We start from the raw sequence: 27,955 nt of genomic DNA on the forward strand, positions 1-27,955 counted from the left end.
CCCTTGCAAAGGAGTTTTCCTTACAGACATAAATCTAAAGAGAGGAAGACGTCTGGGAAGAATCAGAAGGACTCACTGTAATGCTTCCTCCCCTTTTCAAATCCTGGAGGTTTTGTGTGCTTTACATGTTGTGTGCTTATTAAAGGATGCAGTGTTCCAAGAAGATACAACTCTTTGCATGACACACCCTTGGCATGAAAGAGGGTGTGCTGTTGCACAAGGAGCTAAACAGGAAAAGAGTATTTTGCTCATCAAAAGCAAACTCTTATGCAGACAAAGAACAAGTGCTGTTTCCTCTGTAGAATTTGTTGCGCTCTAACATTCTGAAATAAGGGAGAACTAGGGCATTTTACACAGCCATTTTCCAAATCATTTTCATGCCTGCTTAACTGCTAAGAGTTTCTCATTCAATGAACTCTTTGAAGGGCTAGACTCTTAATAAAGAGTCCTGGAACAGACTCATAAAACAGCAGTCTGCAGGGTTGTCTGGGACAAGCCAGCCTAGTTCATTTCAATTTTAAAATGGTTTAAATTTGGGAACAGATAACCTGGGAATTCTAACTAGAACTTCACTTCTTTCAGCAGCATACTATATATATATATCAGGGGTGATCAGCAAAATCCACTGAGGCCTTAAAACATCATACAAGAAGTACTGCAGTATTGAAGAACCACACAGAACTCCTTCCATTTTTAAGTGCAATTTATAGGTACAAAAATCTGTACCAGGAATGGAAGTTGCATTTGTAATGGAAACCTGAGAGAGAATATTGACATAAAACAGAGAGGCTAGGTTTGCTCTGCAGAGAATATGCTGTGTTTTGTGGTGGCAGCCCTCCCGGATGACGTCTTGCCTTCTGTCTTCCAGGGGCAGGGCTCACTATCAGCGATACCGACTCCTGCCACGGCAGCCAGGATGGAAGCAGCATGGTTACCTCCCAGATCGTAGAGCTTAGAAGAATACCCATAGCAGACACCCATCTTTAGTAATTCCAACATTTTAAAAAGTGTAGCCCCTCCTGTTTTTATATCTGTATTTTCTTTTGCACTAAAAACACTATATATGGCTGTGTAGCAGAATGCTGTGTACTATAACTGGACAACTAACAAGAAGGAATATTTTTTTGTAAATGTAACTCCTTACTGTTGCTGAGTTGCTGATTCAGGTTTGAACCAACTAATTTAGATGCACGTATTCCATCAACCGTATACTAATTTTTTAATTAACCTGTATGCATAAGACTGTTTTAATAAAACATGGTAGAATCAATTTAATAGATAGAGATGTCTCAATATTTCTTCCTTTATTGTAGCTGACCAGAGAAATGAAGACAGGACAGACCAGCCACAGCAGTGATACTCGCTCAGGGGCTCAGGAGCTGCATGTGGCTCTTTAATATGCTACTTGTGGCTTTATTATTCTTATTTATTTGCTTGTTTGTTTATGTTTCAATTTGTATCCTCTTTCCGTTTCTACACTGGAGGCTTTGCACTGGGCTGCAGGCTGGAGTTCGCGTTGGAGCAGGTTGCCCCTCCTCTTCCTGTTCCCACATGGGTGACCATTTGGCCTGGTGCACCTTGTCTGCCCCAGATTTGTGCTCCTGCACAGGAGCTGGAGCAACAAAGTTCCCAGTATGGAAAACGGTCTTAGTGTGTCACCTGCCTCATGTTCCAGGTCAGTGGGCAAGGCCCTTTGCCTGGTAGAGTTTTGATTGGCAGGTGGTTCCCACCTTGAAACAGCAGAGGAACGGGTAAACTGCAAGCCTCCATAAATTGGGTTGCCAGTCCCCAGTTGGGACCTGAGGGTCCCCCAGTTTGATCCCTTTCCTCCTCTTGGAAGATGTAGAGACATCACATTTTTTCCAGATTTCTCCCTTCCCCACTCCCAGTACATCTCCCCCTATCCCCCACCAGTTGGTCCAGCAGACCTGTCAACCCTATCCTCATGGTTCATGCCTCATGCTAGAGATAGTAGTAAATGATGGTAGTTGTGACTGTGGCTCTTTATGAGCTGTGAAATGAGTACCCCAGGATTAGAGGGCTGTTAGTGGCCAGAAGCAAACACAGCCAAGTTCCAGCAATCCCTGCCAGTGTCTTGGGGGCTACTTGGCTCAGACCACTCTCAACAGAAACTGGTGTCAGCTTACCAACTATCTCCTATGCTTCCGTCAACTTGAAGGGGGAAGCAGTGGGTGAGCTAATACCCATGGCTGGCACTGGTGAACAGTGGTCCCTGCAGTTCTGCCTGATAGCCCTATAGTCCCAGGGCCATTTTCACTTCTAAGCCCACATCTTAGAAGGCCTGGAGATCTTACAGAATTAGAGTTCCTGTCCAGACTATAGAGATCCACCCCCTGGAGGATATGGCTGCTCCGGAAGGTAGGCTCTTTGGTATTATACCCTACATGTCTACCCCAAATCTTGCACTCCCAATCCCCAGGAACCCTATTAATCCCCTTTCTTCCCAGTGTGTACCCAAAGCCTTTTACATCATTCCCCCCTTCACCATATTACCCTCACAACAACCTCTGAGATAAATTAAGCTCAATAGTGTGTAACTGGAACAATGTCACCTTGAAAATTTCCAGGACAACCATGAGATCTGAACCTGGACCTCCCAGATCTTAGTGTGAAACTTTAAGTACTGCACCACACTGGATGATACTGGTTGTGTAAGATATTCACTGGAACTGCTACATATGTGAAAATACTTAAGAACACAAGAGCATATAACAGAAGCTCTTCTGTCAGGTTTTGTTTGTTTGTTTAATATACTGCCCTCCCCTGTGGCTCAAGTAGCCCAGATAAAAGGATCCTGTTTCTTCCATTGTTTTCTCTCTTCTTGGCTTCCTCCTGACCCAACTTCTCCCAAATGGAAAGAAACTGGAATTTTTTGGGTTGCTGCAAGCCTTTCCCTCTGTGAGGCTGTTCTGATTAAACATATTATGTAGCTTCCCTTCTCAGGAAAATTTATGCCCAAGCACTGCTGTAACACACCTGCCATATGGAATTCCAGTAATCTACACACATGATTCCAACACGAGAGACGGGAAGGGAGCAATTTTTGTAAGAATCAGTTAACTTTTCTCTCTGCAGGAATAGTTCAGATCCTTAAATCTTAAAATATCCACTTTACCTAAACCAAAGGTTTTCTAAAATCAAATCAGCTTTCTTTTGAAAAAATAGTTTTTAAAATGGAGAAATTGAGCCAGATTCAACAAATAATGCCTGTTTGATCTTCCTAAGCCCTTGAAGACTGTATTTTACAAAACACATTAATTCTATCGCTTGTTGTTGATGTACAAGAGAGTACTGTATGCACTAAAATACACTGTGAAAGTCAGATGATATTATTTTTGACAGCAGGATCTAACTCTATGTATTGCTTAAACATACTGCCCACATGACAACAGTCAAATCTCAGTGCATATCCCTGCTTATTTAGTTTCACAGCAGGGAATTTTGAGAGTGTATATTTGTTATTTCATGGTTCATTTATCATGCATGTACTAAATACATTTAAGAAATTATCTGTATTGAAGCTCCCTGGCCACCATCATTCATCTTTTCAAGTATTAGGAAATTAAAAGAGACGAATATTTGCCTGAAGGTGATGGAGTCACTATGCAATTTAGTCTGAAACTACTTTACTTCCGTATTAAAAGTTTCCCTGTGTACACAAAGACATTCATTATAGAGAAATATCTGTCTTTTTATACAAAAAAGCTTGTTGCTCTGGATCAGGGGAAGCAACGGTATAATTTCTTTTAGTCACAGTTCCCAATATCCTCTTGTAAAATCCAACAAGTAGGAGACATTTAAAGGCAGGGTAATATTTAGCCTAAATTTCCATAATTATTTATTTGAATTTTGAACTGGTTTAAGTAATTTGTTCTTGCTGTTTTAATACATTGCATTATTTCACCATCAGGTTATCCTTATTTTTAAGATTTGAGCAAGCCACTTCAAATTCTGTATTGGGAAGAAAGACAGGATGTACTTCTAAAATATATAAAAGCTTTTTATAAATTATATTTTTATACTTTAACATTTTTAACTTTTATAAAATACCTTTACTTTTACATTTCAAATTTTAAACTTTTATAAATAAATACATATAAATAAGTAAACAGATTTTGACTAGATAAGATAGAGATTCTGAGAATTATCCTGTTAGGGAAAGAAAGACAAGTGTTGTCTATGTAAGTCTTTCATGTTTAATTTTTAATAATTCTAAATCACGAGAGGGAAGGGAGCAGTGGATTCTGGGAACACATTTCTAAGAGTGTGGTTGCCCTGCAGGTAGCTTCTTATGATCAGACTATTATGGATTTGAGCCAAGTATGGATTTGAAAAGGATGTAGTGTATATATGCCTTCCAACCACACATGCTGACATGGTGTTATATGCCATCCTAAGCTTCTTGGAGAAGGGTCAAAATTAAACAGTGATAGAAACTGAACTTATGAAGCTGCAAAACAATGTAAGAAAGTGTGGCCATTTTATTGTTTAAATACAAGCTCTAAAAAGGGGCCATTCAGATATGGGATAGGGAGAAGCCTTCTGAAGAGCTGACGGTAGATCATTTCCCAGAGAACAAACATTAAAAGAACAAATGCAAGACACAACTTTTTTTAGTACAGAATCTCTACCTATTTGACAAATCCCAGCTAAGAATAAAGTACACTTGACAGCTGTCAAACACAATCCTTCACGAACAAGTGACAGGAGTTTTGTTAAGTATGGATGTACACTGTTATGTAAAACAGAAACACAAGCATTTAGAGACAAACTATCCATTCAAAAGTACAATGTGGGCATGGTTTCCTGAGGTTGCTTCATTTTCATATACACCAGGAGTTGCATTTTGGAATATTCTTCCAATATACTCTATCGTGCTGCTTACAGAAATTTTCCATGGCAGGCACAAAGGGTATCCTATCCTGCATGTTCTAATAAAGGATATTAAGTTTCCAAAGTTTTATAGGCCCAGTCATAATTTTATTCCTTGGATTCATTATTGACTTATAAGACGTAAAACCAAAAAGTAGTGCAGCTGAGCCATTCTGCTATCATGCACACTAAGCCGAGCGTGAAAGCAAGAGACATGAGATAGTTCTGGCCTGAATTCATCTATATACCAGCAGAGTGATAAAGCACTTTTTACAGGCCATCAGGTACACAAGGGGAAAACCAGGATGGGTATGACTTGTGATCCAGCAAAAGAGTCATCCAGCTCCACAGTTATGCAGATGTCCAAGCTAGTGAAGAATAGGATAATCACACATAAGTCACAGGGCTTGGGTGATCAGATATTAGAATTTGATCCCATCTATGGGAACAGGAAATACACACAATCTACAAAAAAGAGAGGGGAGATTAAGATCATTTTAAACATCCCTGACCACAAGAAGGAGTCTCTCTTGGCTATCTTGTCTTCTTAACAGGAGCTATCTCACTTCTAAGAGGCATCACAATGGCAGCCATGACCACATGTTGCTGAGTAAAGTGGAGAAACCAGCCCATACCATGAATCTGAGATAATGAATGATGAAGCCTAAAACTTTAACAATAAAGAGCCTATTCAAACCATCTTGAAGGATATGTACATTATTATCGTGAGACCTCACTACTGGTCTAGTACCGTAATAATAAAGACTTGACTATTGTGAGACCTGAAGTGTTATCACCTTTTTGTTTTAATCATTGCTTAGTTGATGTGTGTATAGTCCAAATGTATGGTTTTTAACTTATAATTAAGTTCAGATATCTTTGGATATTTACATCTGATGACTGAAGCTGTAAGTGGACAAGAAAGATCCTTCTACAAACTTGAAAAGAGCCCTAAGTCTTTAGGAAAATGTGAAATCTTAAAAAAAAGAAAAGAAAAAAGAAGCACCCAAAACAATGGACAGCTTAAAACAACCAGAACCAATGGGTTTAAATTAATTCAAAAGAATTTTTGGCTAAACATCCAGAAGTTCCTGACTGAGTAGTTCCTCAGTGGAACAGGTTTCCTCAGGAGGTGGTGAGTTTGGAAGTTTTTAAGCAGAGGCTAGATAGTCATCTCACAGAAATGCTGACTTTATGAACTTAGGCAGATTGTGAGTGGGTGGGCAGGAAGGGATGTGCCAGTGTTTGTCTCTTGTGGCCCTTCCTTGCATATCCAGAGAATTGCTAATTGCCACTGTGGATAGTTGAATTTCTTCCAGGCCAGGCTGGATTCTGGAGACTTTTGGTGAGGAGATCACTTGGGTATGAAATTGGGGTCAATGTGGATGGGCAGTTGTGAGATCCTGCATTGTCCAGGGTGCTGGACTAGATAACCCTAGAGGTCCCTTCCAATTCTTTGATTCTAAGACACTATGAAATGTAGGCAGTTAAATGTAGGTTGGCTATTGGATGGGAAGGAAACAGTGTTGCCAACTCCTAAATTCCTGGAGATTTGGGGATAGAGCTGGAGGAGGGCAGGGACATCAGGGGGATACAATGTCGTAAACATCCAGATTCTCCAGGGGAACTGATCTCTGTACTCTGAAAATGCGCTGTAATTCCAGGGGATCCCCAGGTCCCACCTGGAGGCTGGTGTCTCTTAGTATTGGACACATGTATAATGGTCTTCCAGTTGCCATTGAGAAGATACAGTCGGCTCCTAGCAGAGCCTAAACTCCTCTCCTTTGTAACCCTATTTAGATATGAGCGGGTACAGTCAACGCAGGCCTCTTTCATGTCTCCGCAGTTGGAATAGCACTTACATATAAAGAACTGTATGCACATGACTGGAAACCCAGAAAAGGCAGGGCTCCTGAGCACATAAATGAGCAGCTGTATCTACATAGACTCTCCTCTAGCTTTTGATGGAATTTATTTGTTTGTTTATTTGTTTATTAAATTTATAGCCCACCCCTCTTGAGTCCGTCATCTTGGGGTGGCGTACAACATTATAGAATAAAACACAAATATATTTAAAATACAATTAAAACTACTAAAATGGTGTTCTCTTGGAGATCCACCAGGTGGGGGGCAGAGCCCAGAACATATGGAGCTCGGGCACAAGGACAGTACATGTGATCTCCATGCATTCAAAGAACATCTGACAGGAGTTTCAATTGGCTCACTGATTCTCAACAAGAGCCAGGTGATAATGAAACCATACTTAGCCTCAGTAGCCTAGAAATCAAAGTTCATGGCAATCATGGAAACATAAAGCCCCAAGAAAGATACAGAAGCCCTCCCCTTGATTCAGGAAATTCATTTTGCCCATGGTCTGGGACAGACTGCTGTTAGATCCTTTTTAAACAAAATCTAGTGCCTCCAAGTCTAGCCAAATAAGAACTCTATGCATGCTCAGAGACACTATTTGTTTAAATAGTGAGAGCCAGTTTGGTGTAATGGGTAGGAGTGCGGACTTCTAATCTGGCATGCCGGGTTCGATTCTGCGCTCCCCCACATGCAGCCAGCTGGGTGACCTTGGGCTCGCCATGGCGCTGATAAAGCTGTTCTGACTGGGCAGTGATATCAGGGCTCTCTCAGCCTTACCCACCCCACAGGGTGTCTGTTGTGGGGAGAGGAAAGGGAAGGCGACTGTAAGCCGCTTTGAGCCTCCTTTGGATAGGGAAAAGCGGCATATAAGAACCAACTCTTCTTCTTCTTCTTCTAAATGTTGGCAGTCACAGTTCCAGGCCCTGCTGTTCTCCGCTGATAACACAAATACCCCCTTGTACACAGAGATTCCTTTATCTTAAGTTACGGAGACTCATATGGATATTTGACACATGCTCAGAGTTTTGGAATGTAGGAGGATTGCTCACACTCTGCCTGCTTCGAAGAAACCCATAATGACAACTTGCCATATGTCATCACACGCTTACGAATGAATTATATGAATGTTGCTTATAAATAGACTTTGGGGATGCCAAGCTGACAAAAAGGAACAGGAAACCTTTTATTACTCTTACTGTTTATATAAGTCTATAAAATTAGGCAAGCCCTCAGAGAGAAGTCCCAGAGACCTCAAGAGACAATCATGATCCCTGCCTGACCTGCTCGTGCACTGACTTCTCCATGAACTTGATCCCAGCCCCGCCATTATGCCCTACAGCTTTTTCTTGCCTTATTCCCTGCATCAGAGATTCCAAAAGGAATAGAACAGCTGCCACCAACCTCCAGTCCAGGGACCGGTACTGGCCCATAGATCAGTCAGTACTGGGCCACGGCTCCTCTTCGTCGTCCTCCTCTGCGGCTGCTGCCTCGGGGGCTGCCCTGCCCTCTGCTGCCGGCTCACCTTTGGTGCTCTCCGGCGGCCGCCATGGCTGAGGCTCCCCCTCGGCGTGGAACTGCGCAGCTGCTGCTGGCAGCACGCCCGAGTGGGTGGTGGGAAGTTAGGGGCACTGGTGGGAAAGCAAGTGGAGCGGGGGCTCAGGTGGCGGCAACGTCCATCGGTAAAAGACTACCTCCTCCCCCAGGCCTGAGTAAAATTGTCAAGTGTTGACCAGTCCCTGGTGATAAGAAGGTTGGGGACCACTGGACTAGAAGATCTCAGTGTCCATTTCATATAGTCAGAACCCAGCAATGCCCATGCTAGTATGTACAGTGCCTAGCACTGACAACCTGGTTTCCTTTCCCTTCTGCATTCTCCATGAGTTAGAGAAGCTGCAACAAGGGACTTGCACTGCACTCTTGAACAGTCTCCTCTCTAAGCCTAGTGGACTTGGTGCACTTAGAATGGAACATCCCTGCCTTAGACTACACTGTTAGTAGACATTCAACTTCAATATATTCCAGACGCAGCAGATTTCTGACAACAGTCTCAGGAAGCTCATAGCTGAAGAACTGAGCCTGCATGTACCACCTCTAAGTAATTTCCAGGTACCCACAAAGGTAACCAGATGTTTAAAGCATTTAGAACTCTGAAAGGCAATTAGAGCAAAGCACAAATTCTAATGTGTTCCAATCACTCTGAAGTTTTTGAAATGAAAAAGGGATGAGTCTGAAGCCATAATAAATGATTTATTGCTTTATCATTACTTTCCTTGTTTATCCTTTCTTAGTTTATTATGGAACATTCTATTTTTCCTTGTCAGAACTGGCAGGTCATGACTCGAATGGGAATTCTTTGTCCCTTACACACTGCACCACAGAAGGAGCAGTTCTCCAACTCTGACTCTCTATGACTCCTCTGTGCAAAGATTTTGCCACATCTTAGTGAACTAACAAAATAATCCTATGCAAGTGTCTTCAGGGGACACATACTGGTAACTCTATTTAGGAGAATTATCTTCTAAGACCCACTGAAGGTGAGTATTATGATCCTGGTTTTCTTCAGCTTGGATAGCAGTCCAAAAAGACAATGCATGCCTGTAGGTGCTCTTGCCTTAAATGGCCAATACATTTGACACTGCTAATTGAACAGAATATGAAGAGTGTCCTGTCGAGGGCATTGGAGGAGATGTGTAAGTGGCATGGTTAGATTAGGAACTTCCTTGAATTTTTTAAATACTCTCTTCCAGTGTCCTGACTGGCCCATTGGAGACTTCCTGATCCTCTGAGCATACTTCACCCCTGCTTGCCTTCAGAACTACAAAGAACAGTTAGCCAGTTAGTTAGGAGTCTCTGCTTCTCCTTTTTCTATACAAAGTTGTTTATCTTCACAATAAAACCTAAAGCTCTTTTAGGCATTCTGGTGCTTTACTCCTCTTTGCAAATTTAAAACATTGTGAGGAGAAAGTAGAAAGGATAGTTCTATAAGCTAGCGGTCCCCAACCTTCTTGTAGTCGGGGACTGCCTCCGAGGGTGGGAGAGAGCTGGCGGCCCAGCCACAGCAGCTGCACGTAAACGCGCACAAGCAGTTGCCACGCATGCGTGTTTTCGCCACTAGGTGGTGCTAATGCGCATGCGCAGAACAGCCGCACGTGCACGTTTTCGCCAGCAGGGGGCACAAACATGCATGCGCGGCGGCTCCGCGCGCGTGCGTTCGCATCACTGGCGTGCCAGCGGTCGCGCGTGCCTCTTCCCCCCCTCTCGCTGCGGGGGGGGGGGGAAGGCAGGCGTGGCCGCTGGCAGCCCGGTACCATGGCCTTAGCGGCCCGGCACCGGGCCGCGGACCGGGGGTTGAAGACCCCTGCTATAAGCCACCCTGGGTCTCCACTGAGAAACAAAGCAGGACTCACAAACACACACCTGCACACACATATTAGACTTGATTGCTCATCACCTGGAAGCCAGTTATTTTATAGTTCTTGCTTAGTGGCAACAAAAAATGGCAGCTTTCCATGCCATACTTTAAACATTCATTTTACATTTAAATTAAATCTGTTCCACTGAATATTTCTGGTAAGGCCTAGGAGGAGGAGCTGGTCTCATGGCTTAAGTGCCACTCAGTGCTTAACACCCACTCAGGGTGGCTGTACAGCCTCCTTCTCCAACCGGCTTGCCTGACTGTCCAGCAGCCAGCCAATCGCCTTCCATCCCCCACCCCTGACCACCCCCTCCCCCTTCCACTTCCCTCAGAGGCTGCAGATCCCTGCTGTGTGAGAGCTGCCCCTGGCAGTGAGTTCCCTAACAGCTGCCTGCAGCCTTTCCAGGTCCTTGGCTGAGGGGGAGGCCCTCTGTAGAGTTCTTTCACCCCATCCCACCCCAATCTGGCACCCATTGTATTCCTGAATGCAACAGGCTTGGCCCCTAGTTTAATAATATTCCAGAAAGTGGTTAATGGGGGAGAGGAATCTGAATTGGTTAAATATTCTTCATGAGTATTAATTTGCAAACATTCATGTAACAGGCATGAAATAAGCTGTCCTTCAGCTCTGCAATGGTGATTTCTGTGATACCAGCAACATATTTTATTTCCAGCAGGAAACTGTGTGACACCTTTCAGTAAAGTGTGAGCCAGCAGCCCCTATTAGGATTCATGTTAAACATACCATACAACAAGAGCTGTGGTGACAAGCACGATACCTATGGTGGGCTGGGATCTAGAGAGGCCAACAAGATTGCATTGATAGCTGTGGCCTTCTAGCATCGGTACAAGACCCGGGCTGATGGCAGAGCATCTACCTCCCAATATCAGCCTTGATATCAGCCTTGAACAAGGGCTAAGTGTATCGTGGGGCTCCTGATTCTTGATAACCACTCTGTTACCTGATGCAGTTTAATGATGTAATGCCTTTAAATTAGGCCTATAAAATATTCATTGCTGCCTGAGAGAAGTGGCAGCTTTGTGAAGTTATGCCAAGAAAATTGTGACCTGTTCACCGAAAACTTTTAAAAGCATAATTGTTCTTCACAGTTCCTGCAACATTGAGGGGTTCTGTCTAGCAATTAATTTCCTTCATTTCCCAGACATTCCTTGAGTACATGACCTCTGACACCACAGACCATGTTATCCCTAATAAGAGACTCTTTCAGATCACCAAACCTGTAACTTTTACCAAGTCTCCTTAATTGTGCAATGTAATGTATGATCTACTTTGGGCAAGCATTATTTTTAACAAAAATCATTGTTCTCAGCCATGCAGCATGTACATTATTATATTTAGTTTCATATTCTCATCTTTTGCAAACTCAAAGTTATTAGCAATGTCCACTCTTGGCTTCCCCTCTAGCAACGTGTAGAAAAATAGAACATTTTATTTCATTGCTTTTCTCCTTTGCTCCTTTTAACCCTTTTCCATACAATTATTGGCAGTATAGGGTTGCCAGGTCCCCCCTGGCCACAGGTGGGGGATGGGGGGAGGGTGGCCAGATCCAGGTTGGGAATCTCCTAGAAACAGGAATGGAGCATGAGGAGGACGGGGGACTCAGCAGGATACAAGGCCACAGCGTGCACCCCCAAAAGCATCCATTTTCTTCAGGAGACCTAATCTCTGTGGCCTGGGGATGAACTGTAACTCTGGGGGAATCCCCGGTTTCACACCTGGAAACTGGCATTCCTAACTGGCAGACTTGTTGGTAGTTGTGATATACAAATGGAGTAAATAAATACAAACACAGGCTTTCTTGTTTGGGGATGTGGTTCTCACATATGGTTCTCAACCTTCAGTTGGTCCATGAAGATGTCCCAGAAATTCAACTGATCTCCGTACATTAACAGCTATTTACACTGTCAGATATAAAGGAAAGTCTCAACTTTGAAAACACTTATCACTGTTGGGCTAGACTTTGAACTGTGTATCCTTGGTTTCTCTCTCACCTGCAGCCTAGCCCTGCTCTGCATGCTTTCATTTCTGGATCGCCCTTTGTTTTTTCTGAATTGGTTCCCACATTCTTCCTCAGCCTCTCTACCAAGCACTTCCTTCTGGAACTCTGAACTTCTGTTGTTGTGTAGGCTTAAGCTCTGCTTGGATTATCAGGTATCTGAATGCTTTAAAGCCATCCCAGATAACATTCCCATGCAGAAAAGGAAAATGATGACACCGCCCCCCCCCCTTCATTCCTCTTGCTGTCCCTTCTCTTCCTTTATCCTTCTTCAACTCTACATTCTTGGAGTGGGTGAATATTGTGAGCCTATTGGCACAGGTATTTGTGGGTTTCTTAATAGATTGGGCTGCAAACATACCTGAACGTTACTTGGATAGTTTGCTTGTATCTGAGGACATGCGAAAGCTCATACCTTGAATAAAACTTTGGGGCTTACAGTTACCACTAGACTCAAAATTTGTTCTGCTTCTTGTACTTCTGTTCTTCTCCATGACCTTTCTGTAATTAATCTGCTAAATCCTCCCTGTATGTTTTCTTTCCAGCCTTGCTCTGGAACCCAACCCCTTTTTCCTTGGGACTGTGATGGTCAAAATATAGTATGGTGTAGGGTTGCCAGCTCTGGGTTGGGAAATACCTGGAGACTTTAGGGCTGGAGCCAGGAATGGGCGAGGAGGGAGTGTTGTATAATGCTCTGGAGGCCACCCTCCAAAGCAGCCATTTTCTCAAGGAGAACTGATCTCTCAGCCCCTCGTGCTTCACAGGGTGTCTGTTGTGGGGAGAGGAAGGGAATGGTGCTTGTAAGTCGCTTCAGGACTCCTTCTGGAAGTGAAAAGCAGGATATCAAAAAAGCAGCTCTTCTTCTTTACTCCAGGGAGGAGCTATACATTCCTGGGGACTGGCATCCCTAGAACAGTTGTCTAAGTCCATTGACTCTGTGTTCATGGTGGCAATGACTGCACAACAAGAAATCAGCATCATGGGAATGCAGTCTAAGTCTTGTTGCTGATCAGTAACATGCTGTGAGTGAAAGCTCCCTTCTGGTGTTGGAGGAGTGTGATCCACAGGCAGCTGGGAGTTGCTAAATCCCATTGGAATTAATGTAATTTAAGAATACCACTGAGCATTTCTTTCCTATTTGATTTCCCTGGGATGCAGGTGCAAAAACTTACTCCCTGCAGATTCTTTATGCCAACACATATGAAAACAGGCCCTGTGGGGCTATTCAGAAAATTAAGGGAGGAGGAAGGCAGAAGACAGCAAAGTGTTTGCAATTTGGGTCAAGAACGGAAGGCAAGGGTACTGTTTGCTTGCAATGAGAAGTTGCACTCATCTGTTTGCACTTCCTGTGCAGTGAGTATCACATAGTTAATAATAGGAGCCTTCTCCCCATGGATTCTTGTTCATTGCCAGTACTGTGGAAAGCTGCCAGACAGTACTGAGGGCACGTCCACATGCCATAGTTGTGTAATAAACCACTGTTGTACACCACCCTGACCTGCCAGGAAGGGTGGTAAAAATATGAATAAATGATTTTTTCCCCTGGAGCTAGTACAGTCTTTGTGATGCCTCCATTCCTACAGGAGAAAACATTCCACTTTTATAAGAATAAACATAGACAAGTACCATGCCATTCAGGAAACACGGGGAAATTTGCCACATCTTAAATCGGAATGCCAGTTCTCAGGGTATAGTCTGCACGGGGCTTATTACCCACTCCCAGATCGACTAAATCCCTGCAGTCTAAACTTTTCATTTTGATTTTGAGCGCTTTAAACCTCCTCTGCTGTCTCCAGTCCTCTCCCCACCTTCCTCTATTCAAGAAAAGAAACAAAGAGACTCCTGCTGTGAGCACTCTCCCCACTCTGAGCTTTCCCAATCGAGTGCAGAACACTTTCTGTTTCAATTGGGGGGAGGAGAATAGAGGAAGACCCGAGTTCAAATCGATCTGCATTCAGCAGGATCCACAACGGAAAAAACAAAGTAAGTGCAGAGTCAGCCCAGGTGAGACCTAGGGATCCTCCTTTTACAGCTCATCTCCAGGTGACAGAGATCAGTTCCCATGGAGAAAATGGCTGCTTTCAGACTCCAAAGCATTAAACTCACTTGAGGTCCCTCCCCCCACCCCAAATCCTGCTTACTCTTGGCTTCAGCCCCAAAGTCTTCAGGTGTTTCCTGACTGAGAGCTGGCAACCCTCCTCTTAGAAGTGTTCTAAAATGCTACCAGGCAGATGACAGGGGCTATTTTCGTCATATTCTTTCATGCTGTTCCTCCACCCCCAGTGCCTGACCTGTTCCTGTGGAATGAAAACATCCATTCAATCTGTTTCTTCATGTCTTGCTGCAGCATTTTGTGACTATTTCCTGGTTCTTCCTTTGGAGAAGAAGACATTTGGATATCAGGTTAAAATAACCCCTATGACGTATAAATTATTCACGCACACTTTCCATATATATTCCTCACTGAAGTAAAAATCATTTTAAAACGTTCGCTCTATTGTTCAAACAGAGCCAGTCACAAAATGGCCGTTTGTACAAAAATGATAGCTTTTCAAAGAAGGCTGGCAGTGCATTCCTCTGTTGCCTTCCCAAAGCACAGCTCCATCAGTATCCAAAAATATAATCTGCCCTACAGAGGGAAAATATGCAGTTTCTTCTGCTGCCAGTCTGATTAGACAATACTGGGGGGCTTTACGCACCGGGATCTTTGTTGCAAATTGGTCACTGAATGAAAAATCGCCATTTAAAATAGTGGAATTCGTCGTTATGCATACCTGCCTTTGTAGTGGAATCCAGTTGCGTTTTGTAGCGTTTCCCACAGGCTTCCGGTCTCGGCAGAAATCACTAGAAAGGAAGCGCTATTGCCGAGCTCATCCCGCCCCTGGCCGTCAAGCAGCCAATGGGCAGCCGTTAGCATGCTCCCAAACAGCCCCTTTCCCTTTAAGAAAGGTTTAAAAAAAAAAAAAACACACCCATTGTAACGAATCTGTGTAGATTCGTTGCAACGGAGAGACCCATCCAGCTGCCTGGGGTGTTTGAGCTGTCGTTTGATCGTGGCCACGCTGCCTCCAAGTGAAAAAAAAAATCCCCCCTCCCCCCCTCTCATGGGCCCGATTTTCGGCTGAATGAATGTGTTAAATGTGTGTGCTTAGTGACTGAAGGGGAGGGACTGAAGCCGGGGAAGCCTCTGTTTGAGCTGTCATTTGATCGTGACCACGCTGCCTCCGAGTGGAAAAAAAAATCCCCCCTCCCCCCCTCTCACGGGCCTGATTTTCGGCTGAATGACTGTGTTAAATGTGTGTGCTTAGTGACTGAAGGGGAGGGACTGAAGCCGGGGAAGCCTCTGTTTGAGCTGTCATTTGATCGTGGCCACGCTGCCTCCGAGTGGAAAAAAAAATCCCCCCTCCCCCCCTCTCACGGGCCCGATTTTCGGCTGAATGACTGTGTTAAATGTGTGTGCTTAGTGACTGAAGGGGAGGGACTGAAGCCAGGGAAGCCTCTAAACTGAAAGAGGCTCGCTGGTGCGTTTATCCCCGCTCGCTCGGAAAAAAAAAATGGCGATCACTTCGCCGGAAGTTTGGAGGACAGGCTCAGGAGGAGGGACTTTGAAGAAACCGCAACAATGTTAACGCACAGGTCTTTTTCGCTAGTGTTGCAGATTGGTTGCAAGAGTGTAGCGCTTTCCGGAGGGTGAATCCACTTTTTGGGATTCCCCTGAAAGCGCTACAAGGAAGCGCTTTTTGCAGATTGGTTTCAGGTGTGTGGCAGATTGTCTACGACGTCGTGCGTTAAGGCAAATCAATAGCATTTCCAATTGGCAACCATTGTGTGATTTTGAAGGCGTGCAAAAAGCCCCTGACTTTGATGGACCAGGAGTCTGATTCAGGATAAGGAAGTTGCATGTGTTCATGTGGAAGAAGAGCTACTTCTAATTCAGGGCTGGCAGGGGCTCATGGGAATTGTAGTCCATGGACAGCTGGAGGCCACAATTTGCTCATCTCTGTTCTAATTGTTTGGAGAGTAACTAGCCTTTCTTCCGTGAAGCTTTTACCTATCCTTGATATAGAGCCAGAGAACTGCTTAACCATGTTAAGCAGTTAAGAGCCGTAGACTCCAGGTCTGGATAACTACTTTGACTCCCCACTCCTCCTACACATGAGGGAGGGTGACCTTGGGTCATCTACAGTTCTCTCAGAACTCTCTCAGCCCCACTTCCTTCAGAAGGTGCCTGTTGTGGGGAATGGAAGTAAATGTGATTGTAAGCTGCTTTGAGACTCCTTAGTCTACCTTCACTTCCTCTCCTCCTAGGTTTTTTCTAGAGGGGAAAAGATGAGAGAAAATATCTAGTATTGTTTGTTAACCGAACAGCTGAGCAGTCTTGATAGAGAAGTTATCCAATATTCTTCCTGAGGTCCTGGGGGTGAAGGCAAGGGAATGTATCAACTCCTAGACAAATTCCTGAAGTCTGAAACCTTAATAACAGCAGGGTTATTTGAGGGCTTCATTCAAGCTTTGGACTTTTTCTTCAGTATGGTACTCAAATCCTCGGTAATCTTTATGATGACAATGAACAGGGCTTGTGCAATTGTACATTCATCAATAAGTGTTGTTGACCTCTGAGAAGGAGCAGTTAGTCTGAATACTTTCCCAGTGCAGTTAAGCTTTCAAAGTACACACCAGAGAACAAAAGTAAATGATACAGAGAGATCCAGTCACCTGGATTTGTATAAGCCTGGTAGGCCAATGTGATCCAGCAAGGCTCTTCTTGCCTCTAATAGAGTTGGCAAATCCATGTTGGTAGCCTGGGGAGGGGAGTGTCCTCTGCAAATTCTAATGTCATAGAGTCCTGGTTGTCTCGTGTGTGTGTTTTAAATTGTGGAACAGCGCAAGAGGAGATCCCTCCCCCCAGCTCCAGGAGCTGATCCATTCTTCCCCCTCCACCACCACCCCATACACACTCCTTTTAAGAGTTGAAAACAAATGAGAAATCCAAGGCTTCACTCCTGCTGCTTCATTTAGTCTGGTCCTTCATTTCATCAAGTTTATTTACAAAACTAAAGATTATACCACTGTCACCACACTCTCCAATTCTGGTTGGGCTCAAACTCTTCTTCCTGTTTCCCACTGAATTAGAACTCCCAGCAGGACAAGCTGCAGTCCCTGCCCTGTGGCCATAGGCACGCTTGTATCTAAGAACACCATTCTGGACTCCTGGATATATAAACCAAATATTTCCTTTTAAAAAATTCTCCTTTCCTTGAGAACATGAGCTATTATTATACACTTCTGATGCTATCTAGTCAGTCAAACAATCTGATATATAAGTAGACCTTTGTGCTTCCAGAGTAATTAGCACTATGAGTAGACATTTCTGTAAATTAAAAAAAATCTATATTCACCTTGGATTCCATTCATTTCAGTGAGCTTTAATATTAGGTCTCTGGACAAAATCTAAGTCCAACATCATGACATTTGGGGATGGGTGAGCATCAGCCTCTAGACATCTTGTTACTAATGCAGAGACAATGTGGCATAATGGTTAGAGTGCTGGACTAGGCTCTGGGAAACCCACGTTGAAGTCCCCACTTTACCCAGGAAACCTGCTGGGTAAGCCAGTCATGCACTCTCAGCCTGATCTACTCCACAGGGCTGTGGTGAGGATAGAATGCAAGAAGAATGATGTAAGCCACTTTGGATCACAATTGGAGATAAAGGTGGAGAATAAATGAAACAAATAAATGTGCGGTTGGGGGGAAAAACACAGTGAAATCCAAGCATCAGTAGTTTCCCCACCACTCATTGCAAATCACTGGCAATTACTTGTGTTGGGGAAAATTCTAATGCAAGGTCGTCACAGCTGTCATTCTGCAAATTACACATTACCAGAGAGAGATGGAGGAAGATGCACGTTGGTGGTACCAATTGTTCTTTCCTAACACGTTGTGTGGTTCTAAGTCTGCATACATTATTTATAGGTGTTGATGGATGCTGATATCTTATATAACAGCAACCCCACACATGTGACTTCTTCCCCCATTACATAATGATGGCTGTAGCATCCCATGATAAGATCAACACATTTCATGTGCCCTGTGAAGGTCAATGCTGTGAATAGGTTTGCCTTTTTGTTTCACCAGGAGACAATTAGCAATTGCCAGCCCTTTCACTTTCATCCAGAAATCATCGCATCCATCAATCACATCCCCACATACTTCCAATGCGGTTAGAAGACAACAAAATCTTTGTCATCCAAGTCCATTAGGCTGCAATTATCCCTTTCTCTTCACCTTTAATGCATTCTTCTCTTAAGTATGATTTCATTTATATAGCACTGATTAGATTTCCATTTACTACAAGATATTTGCGTTGCACATGGCTGTCCCCGCTCCACCCTCATGTATGTGCCAGCGACATTTGCCGAAACCTTCCCAGTTAATCGACTCCCTTCTTGGATTGGAGAGTGAAATTCTGTTTCTTCATGATATGAACAAGGTAATCAATGCAAAATCCCTGGAGGTTGCAATTCATTTATTACTCAACACAAGGACAAAACTCCCACTGATCTGGATTGCAGGTATGATCATTGTAATCTGAGCTATTGGCAGGCACTTGTAATCCGAGCTATTGGGAAATGCCACCATAGCAAGACCATGGCATGACTGACATGCCTTTTGGCCCTGCCTAGTCTTAAACCCCTGGCCTGATTCTTGCAGCACCTCCAGCTAAACAATCTGTTGCACTAGAAATGGCATGTAGGATCTTGCCATTGGTTAAGCACACCATGGAGAAAACAAGATCCCCACAGCAAGGGTTCTGTATGTGAGTTCAACTCCTAAAATTATTCCCCTCTGTGCCTAGCAGGTGTAACATCAGAAGAAATGTTGAGCAAACAGGAGCCAATCCTTATATAACATTTTCACCAAGCCCACATCTCCACAGAGAAAAGTACTTAGGAAACAGATCCTTTAGAACAATTCCCTTCAATGGCACAGTCTGTGGAATTCTACGTTATAAACTCCCTCACTTTTAATATGGCATAATTACAAACTGATCTGAAGGATACGAAATGTACTTTTCCAAAAAAATATTCAACATAATAATGGCCTTTCATGCAGTTTTTCATTTTCTTGTGTCGTTGATCATTTTGATGTTTTCCTGAACATATTTATTTAAATCTATTCACAGGAGGGGGGCATTGTTGAAGGACTTAGGATGAGTAAAATGTATACTTAAACCCTATTGTCCCTTTATGCTTGCTGTTCATTTTATTGAAGTTTTATTTTGCACTTCATTTCTTTTGATTTCTGTTTAGGTGGCTTGTGATCTCAGAGGATTTTATGGATATGTGATACTGACCAATTCCCCTTTTAATTTTGTTCATTATAACTCTACCTTTTAAAATTTCTTAACGCAAGCAGCCACTATTATTTTCAGCACTGTTTTATTGTGTCTAATTTGCAGAGAACGTGATTTTAAAAAAGAACCCAAATAAGCAAATTAGCATGGAAATGTCCGTAGTAAATGCCCAATCTACCTTATCTAGCAAATCATTAATGAGCCATTCAGCTGTGAAAACAATAGCTATTTAAACCCCCAATTTGATTTGATTCTCCATTGGGCCTTACACATTCATTTTCCGTTGATCGAAACTAATGTAAAATGTTGTCACTGTGTCATTTGGCACCATCAGAGAAATAACTGAGCAAGGCAATACTTTTGCAAAATATGACAAAGCAACAAAAATTGGGCCCAGTTGTAATTTGCAATTTGGGCACTTTTAGGGTTATTATCCTCTTTTAGGGTTATTAGCCTCTTGTGGCGCAGAGTGGTAAGGCAGCCGTCTGACAGCTTTGCCCATAAGGCTGGGAGTTCAGTCCCAGCAGCCGGCTCAAGGTTGACTCAGCCTTCCATCCTTCCGAGGTCGGTAAAATGAGTACCCAGCTTGCTGGGGGGTAAACGGTAATGACTGGGGAAGGCACTGGCAAACCACCCCATATTGAGTCTGCCAAGAAAACGCTAGAGGGCGTCACCCCAAGGGTCAGACATGACTCGGTGCTTGCACAGGGGATACCTTTACCTTTACCTTAGGGTTATTATCACCCCCTACCTCTGTCCCTGCCATTCACCTGTCTTTAACAGCAGCCTAAGAGCCAGCTTGGTGTAGTGGTTAGGAGTGTGGACTTCTAATCTGAGCCTGGTTTGATTCCGCACTCCCCCACAAGCAACCAGCTGGGTGACCTTGGGCTCATCACAGCACTGATAAAGCTGTTCTCACCGAGCAGTAATACCAGGGCTCTTTCAGCCTCACCCACTTCATAGGGTGTCTGTGGGGAGAGGGAAGGTGACTAAGCTGCTTTCAGACTCTTTCTGGTAGCGAAAAGTGGCGTAGTAGAACCTCTTCTTCAGTAATATCAGGGCTCTCTCAGCCTCATCTACTTCACAGGGTATCTGTTGTGGGGAGAGGAAAAGGAAAGGTGATTATAAGCCACTTTGTGACTCCTTCAGGTAGAGAAGAGTGGCATATAAGAACTAACTCTTCTTCTAATAGAGGCTTGCTTACTTGGGGTTGGGAGATTTTTAGAGATTTGGGGGCACAGCCTAAGGAGGGTGGAATATGGGGAGGCAGGGGAGCACAACACAGTACTGATATGATGCCATAAAATCCCTTTAAAGTCCCTAAACCAGCATTAAAAGTGCAGGCAGCCTGCTATTGGTCCTCATTTCATTTTTATGTGTGATCTGCCAAGGAATCGGAAATGGCTAGAGAAAGCCATGATGGCATTTCCCCACCCCACCAGAGAAAGTCTGTGTCAGGTACAGGAGCAATGTATCAAACAGGCAGAATGCAGCCTAATAGACAACATTTAGAGGGTCAGGCATAAAGCTTGAGAAAGTAGCTGAGTCTTCTTTCTCAACAAATAAAATCCAAGGGTATGTAGGGAAGACCACTGTGAGCCACATTCATATTGCTTGGAAAAAATCTGGTGTCAGGCCTTATCAGCAGTCACTTCTTGGTCGTTTTTGCAAGAGCTGCTAGGAGGGAAGGCCTATGAAGCCTTTGCAATCCATCCAATTAGTTCCAGCTATGCTTCCTTTCAGAATGGAAATTCGTCTGCTCCTTAGCTTCTATGTTTGGCCATCATTAGATACAAGAGACTGGGCCAGCTAGGCTGTTGACGTAAGCAGGTAGCAATGTTCTCAAGAAGCCTTGTGGAAGGATGGTATGTTACACCTTGTTTTATAACCCAGTCTAGAATTCTTCTGAAGTTATACCGAGTCTTATATTTTGTAACGCATCCCCTCACCCCCTTTCTCACTTGTACCAGTCTCTTGGCTACCGATATTTCTCACTAGCTACTGTGAGACAAACATCTTTGGAAGATGAGGCATGAAGAAGAGTTTATATTTAACCTGTTTGGAAAACACACATTTAAACGTTACATAATGCAGTAAAACGAGACCTTTTAAGTTAGAGCCCTGCCGTGCTGCTGACAGCCCTGTGGCTGCTGACTATCCTTTTTAACTCTTGGCAAAGTTAAACAGCATCAGCAACATATTTAAGGGTGTGGAAGGGCCTGAGGTTTTGTAGCTTGCTTCAGCCACCACCTCAGGGAAGTCTTGTCTCTCAAGGCCTCCTCCTCTCCCGTTTGGGCTGTCCCCCCCCCCCCGTCATCTTTCTGTTCCTTCCCTCAGAGAGAGGAAGCAGCCCAAAGTTGTCCTCTTTCTGTGGGAGTTTATATATCACCTGGGGCTTCCAGCACTTGCCTCTAGTGGGGAATTCTCCACCCCCAGCTAGTGTTTCTCACTGAGAAAATATAAAATAAATAAGAGTTGATTGCATCACACCTGTGGCATCACACCTCTCTAGGAATTGGCTGAAACCCTATGGTGATTCCTGGAGAGGACTGCCCTCATGCCCAGGTTTTCCCAGAAGTGATGTCAGGCTGATGCCTGATGGCCACCCCATGTCCCTGTGCCCTGATCTCTTACACCTGGCAACCCTATCCCTGGCAGTCATGAAATCTCCCTCCCCATTCCTTCAAAAGGACTGTGAGACCTCCTTGATTTCCTTGGACCCAGCTGGCTGTCATGGTCAGGAGGGGTGTATCGCTGCTGACTAGCAGAGGTCACAGTGGTGGCAGTAGCAGGACTGGAGGTAATCCCTCGGCTGGGTTCCAGGCAATTCGTTATTCATGAGCAGTTGCTTTTGTTCTGAAGGATTCATTAGTTCATGAGTGCACATTGACTACCACAGGATCCTACCACGTCGTTCTGCTGCATGTGCAGGGGAGAAACAGAGAGGAGGGGGAATTGCTTTGTTCTAACCCCTGAGAATATACAAATAATGAAAAGAAGGATTTGGGGAATGGGAATATTTCAAAATTCTTTTCCACTTCCACAATACTTCACAGACCCCTCCCTTCCCCCATTTATTCATATATATTAGGAAATCTATTCTTTGGGCAATAAGATTCACTATATTTTGAACACACCGAGCAGTATCATCTTTGAAGAAAGACAGAAGATATGTTTTCCTTTTACTTTAGCCCCACAGGTACAAAGATTGGCCGCAATCCAGCCCTTCTGTATCACATTGCACATGGCTTTGGAAACCCCATCCCAAGTATTAAAAGCAGCTGGAAATGTACTAGCCATGTGCTGGTCATATGAACAACTTTCACTTCAGTGCTGAAAGCCAGAGGCAGGCTGTCTTCTTGTTGCTTTAACTAAGGTGACAAATGATCCTTTTAATAGACGAAACAGGCATGTTCTGCTTTGAAAACAGAGGTGTGCTATCTATGTGATGCATGGGTGAAGAAGGCATGTCTCAATCACTGGTATTGACATCTAGGAGGAAGCTAGGCTTATTCACTGGGAGGGAAAAAACACTCAGTGACTGCTTTGTGATGTTTGTCTGCAAGTAGCAAGTTTAATTGTTCTTTGGACTTCTTTTCATGCGGTTAATAAAGAACACTGGAAAAAACACAGCAGTTGGATTTGGCCAGGTAACAGGACATTACTATTGCAGAATATGCTGACAGTGTTGCAGAATGTGATGTGATATTAACTGTTGTTCCCAGAAATAGCCCAATAAGATTTGCAAAACTCAGATGTTTTATTTTAATTTCCTTCCACACAGTATATTGCTACTGGTTAATTATTCTCCAGTTTCGCTGGTTTCTGTCAAGGAACATAAAACCTTAAGTTTTAAGAAGATTGTGTTTTCCTTTCTCTTTAGGCTCAAGAAGTAGGCTTCAGAAGTGGCTAAACTGAATAACATGAAGTTCAATCAGGACAAATGTAAAGTTCTGCATTTAGGTAGGAAAAACCAAATATCTGTATTCCGCCCGTGGCGCCGCGGGCGCCACGGACTAAATAAATGGTTAAGGGGCCTTGAGGAGGGCTCTGTCCGTGATGAGGAAGGGTCCGAATTGGACCCTTCCTCACGACAGACAATCGGAGGGACCAATTGGCAGGCGCGAAGCGCCTGCCGATTGGTCCCTCCGATTCCCAGCCCCAGCAACTGCGAGCCGCGCGGCTCGCAGTTGCTCCCGGCCTGACGTGGTGAGAGGCGCGAAGCGTCTCTCACCGCGTCAGGCCGGCCCCAAGGAAGCCCCCGCCGCAAACACAACACAAGACTCCAGCCGCCGAGAAGCTGCAGAAAAAAAAGAAACACCCCCGGAGGAGCCTTTCGCCGCTAGCGCGACGAGAGGCAGCAGAAAAAAAACCCCTGTAGGAGCTCCAAGCCGCCGCGCCGACGAGAGGCAGCAGAAAAAAAAAAACCCTGTAGGAGCCTTTCGCAGATCCAAGCAGCAGAAAAAAAAACCCCTGTAGGAGCCTTTCGCAGATCCAAGCAGCAGGAAAAAAAAACCCTGTAGGAGCCTTTCGCAGATCCAAGCAGCAGAAAACAAAACCCTGAAGGAGCCTTTCCCAGCTCCAAGCAGCAGGAAAAAAAACCCCTGTAGGAGCTCCAAGCCGGCACGCCCACGAGAGCTAGCAGAAAAAAAAAACCCTGCAGGAGCCTTTCACAGCTCCAAGCAGCAGAAAAAAAAACCCTGTAGGAGCCTTTCCCAGCTCCAAGCAGCAGAAAACAAAACCCTGTAGGAGCCTTTCCCAGCTCCAAGCAGCAGAAAACAAAACCCTGCAGGAGCCTTTCACAGCTCCAAGCAGCAGAAAAAAAAACCCTGTAGGAGCCTTTCGCAGATCCAAGCAGCAGAAAAAAAAACCCTGTAGGAGCCTTTCGCAGATCCAAGCAGCAGAAAACAAAACCCTGTAGGAGCCTTTCCCAGCTCCAAGCAGCAGAAAAAAAAAGCACCTCCTGGTGTCCCCTGGGTCCTAGCGCCCATTGCATTCCTGGTTGCAATGGGCTTTCTTGCTAGTATCAGTATAAGATGGGGGAGACTTGTCTCGGCAGTAGCATGTGCGAAAAGGATCTAGGAGTCTTAGTAGACTATACATTGAACATGAATCAGCAGTGTGACTCGGTGGGTAGGAAGGCAAATGGGATTTTGGGCTGTATCAAACAGATCACGGGAGGTGATGGTACCGCTGTACTCTGCTCTGGTTCGGCCTTACTTGGAGTACTGTGTTCAGTTTTGGGCACCCCAGTTGAAGAGGGATGTAGACAAATTGGAGCCTTTCCAGAGGAGGGCAACAAGAATGGTGAGGGGTTTGGAGACCAAGACGTATGAAGAAAGGTTGGGGGAGCTTGGTCTGTTTAACCTGGAGAAGAGACGACTGAGAGGGGATTTGATAACCATCTTCAAGTATGTAAAAGGGTGCCAGCAGAGTTGTTCTCTCTTGCCCCACAGGGGTGGACCAGAACCAATGGGATGAAATTAATTCAAAAGAAATTCCATCTAAACACCAGGAAGAAGTTCCTGACAGAGCGGTTTCTTAGTGGAACAGGCTTCCTTGGGAGGTGGTGGGTTCTCCATTTTTGGAAATTTTTAAACAGAGGCTAGATAGCCATCTGACGGAGAGGCTGATACTGTGAAGGCTCAAGGGGGTGGCAGGTTACAGTGGATGAGCGGTAGGGATGCGAGTGTCCTGCATAGTGCAGGGGGTTGGACTAGATGACGCATGAGGTCCCTTCCAACTTTATTATTCTACTAGAAATTAAGCCCGCTGTTGGTTGAATATAGCGGGCGCTAGGTACAGGAGGTAGGGTGAGCAAGCAGGCAGACTCACCGTTGTTTGAGTGGCTGGGAGCGGGAGTGGTGCTGAGACTGTCACGTTTTTCTCCCTCCACACAGGCTTGCCCCTGTTTGCTCCCCAGATCACTGCACGACAAGAAGTGGCAAATCAAGTTTCGGCAATTTTCCTCATCACAGAGCAAATTTGACTAAAAGTCTTACCAGCCACTTGAGAGCTTTGGGTTACTGCTGACGTCATGTGGAAGCAGCACTAAAACCCGAGAGCAATGAGAGGCTGTCCTGGGGGCAAATTCCTCGTGTGGAATCGGTCTGTTTTCAATTAATGCTAATTTTAAATGGTTGTACACTTTCTTCAGATGGCTGGGTTGAGAGGGGCAGTCCTATAAATCGAATGAACGAGCGAACAAATGAATGAATTCACCTTAAGTCTAAAGATGAATGGTGCTGCTGCTGGGCATCGTTTGGTTGAAAAACTCTAGATATTCCTCTTGCCAAAATGAGGAAGACTCTGATAATACTGGGTGGATTTAAAATTTGGCAAGAAACTCTTGAAATAATGGAGATGTCAGGAGGGACCCCTCTTGAGCCTGACTCAAACTTTGGGAAAAACTCCTCGGAGGAAGAGCCGAAAGAACTATGGAAAGTCATAAGATCAGAGGGCTCGGGTTATACCAGACATAGGCCCAGAATTCCTGGATTCCTAAACCTTGATTGAGGGGCATCCTCCTGAAGCCCCAGCACCAGAAGAAGCGGGCAACTCACCAGACCCACCGTGGTGATTTGCCTCTCTTCCCTATAACCCAGACTTCCAGTCCTCCAACTTCTCTTTCCACAATGAAGAGCCAGCACAACTATGAAGAAAAAACTCTCACTGGTTTCTGGACTTCATCCAGGCAAGGCTAGACTGAGACCCAATCCTGAAAGGAACTATATAGGCCACAGCACTGATCCAGTTCCCTAGCAGGAGCACAGGCAGCAAACGTCGCATTTCCTTTACAATTCATCCATGAAAGTGAGAAGAAATGGCAAGCTCCTCAAATTGTGGAGGACCGAGTGTGATCTCCCACGCATCTGTGCTTTTGAACAGATGCATTTAAGGGGGTAGGGTGGAGGAGTGCTGGCAGCACCAAGGGGGTGGGGGAGAGGCATATGGATGCCATTCCCACTGTTACTGACAAGGTGGGCTGTATTTTCACAATCGGTTGGAACAACCTATATCAGGCTAACATTTTTTAACCTGGCACAGTGATTTCTGTTTTCCTTAGCCTCACAACATGCAACCATCTGTCACTGAGCAATGGGTTTGAAGCAATGTGAACATTATTGATAAAGATGAGACTTCAACGAGGAATATAGATGTCTTTCAGCTTTTTGGTTGCCTTAATAAGATTGCTTTTTTCCAGCAAAACTATTTCTGTATTCCTCCCACCAAAGCAGAGTTTCCAGAGGAATCATCCAGAACATCTGCCAAAGGTGCAAATTGATTGCAGGCAGGGATTTGTGAGAAGAAGAAGAAGAAGAAGAAGAAGAAGAAGAAGAAGAAGAAGAAGAAGAAGAAGAAGAAGAAGAAGAAGAAGAAGAAGAAGAGTTGGTTCTTATATGCCGCTTTTCCCTACCCGAAGGAGTCTCAAAGCAGCTTACAGTCGCCTTCCCATTCCTCTCCCTGTTGCTACAAAATAGTCTCTCATCTTTGATTGTTTAGAGTCAGGGAGAAAATGATCCTCAGACTCGTTATCTCTTGCTCGTTTATGCACCCCCATTTTAAGTTACTTCACCTCTGGTGTTTTCCCTTTCCTTACACATCCATTCCAAACCCACAGCTGTCCCAGCTACTGTTTTAACTGTTCTTATGTAAGAAGCTGTGGAAGTCCAAGATCAGGCAATATAAGCAGGTGTAGCTGCTAATTGTTAATTTGCTGCTACTTGGTTTAGAAGCTGAGTGCAGCGGTTAATAAGATAAAATGAAACATGTTTTAAAACAATAAAAGCACTTAACTAAGAGGTTACTTGCGGAGCGCGTCTCTGCCGCGTCTGCCTTCCTCTGCATCTGCTCGGCTCGATCCGAGCCAAATTTCTTAACTCACTGCTGTGTAAAAGAGAACTGCATTTGGATGAACGAAAGACTCCGTTTCTTTTGACATCCCAGAACCCTGATATAATTGAACCAGTAGCAAAGTTTTTATATCTTGCCATGAGAAATCGTGAATGTATTATGTCTAAAGCATGATCTTTGCCTTTGTTCCCACTAGCAGTGGATCCTTTTGCACTTTTCCTTCTTATATTGTACTTTTATATGCTATTAAAGGCTTGTTGTTGTTGTTGTTGTTGTATTCCTCCAACCTTATTTTTATGTCTTTTTCAACAGCTTGCACCCTAACCTGTTTCAGGATTTGTACGACTTAGTTATTTCATCATCAGCATCTGTGGTCTTCCTTGTGTTTGGAAGGACATAACCAAGTACTTCTCTGCTGAAATTCTTCACAGCTCTGTATCATGTATAAGCTGCCTTTTTTAGACTGAGGAGGAAGTGGGGCTGGCAAAAATAAAGGGATCCTAGATGCCAGACAATTACCTGGATGAAATAATTGGAAATTGCAACACTC

General features: G+C 44.3%; 1 protein-coding gene across 9 annotated transcripts in view; it reads left to right on the top strand.

The window, feature by feature from the left end:
• The window catches only part of ADGRV1 (adhesion G protein-coupled receptor V1), a 329,124-nt gene extending 323,578 nt beyond the window's left edge, over positions 1-5,546 (top strand). For 6 of the 9 annotated variants that reach the window (XM_077347591.1, XM_077347582.1, XM_077347586.1 and 3 more), the window contains one exon: positions 869-5,546. In XM_077347591.1, the coding sequence (XP_077203706.1) occupies positions 869-987 (119 nt within the window). In that variant the 3' untranslated portion in view covers positions 988-5,546. The remainder of the gene's footprint in view (positions 1-868) is intronic. The other 3 variants (XM_077347587.1, XM_077347588.1, XM_077347589.1) reach the window with 1 other exon arrangement.
• Positions 5,547-27,955: the final 22,409 nt, after the last annotated feature.

The sequence above is a fragment of the Paroedura picta genome, chromosome 7 (assembly GCF_049243985.1).
Source record: "Paroedura picta isolate Pp20150507F chromosome 7, Ppicta_v3.0, whole genome shotgun sequence".
In the NCBI taxonomy this organism is placed as follows: domain Eukaryota; kingdom Metazoa; phylum Chordata; class Lepidosauria; order Squamata; family Gekkonidae; genus Paroedura; species Paroedura picta.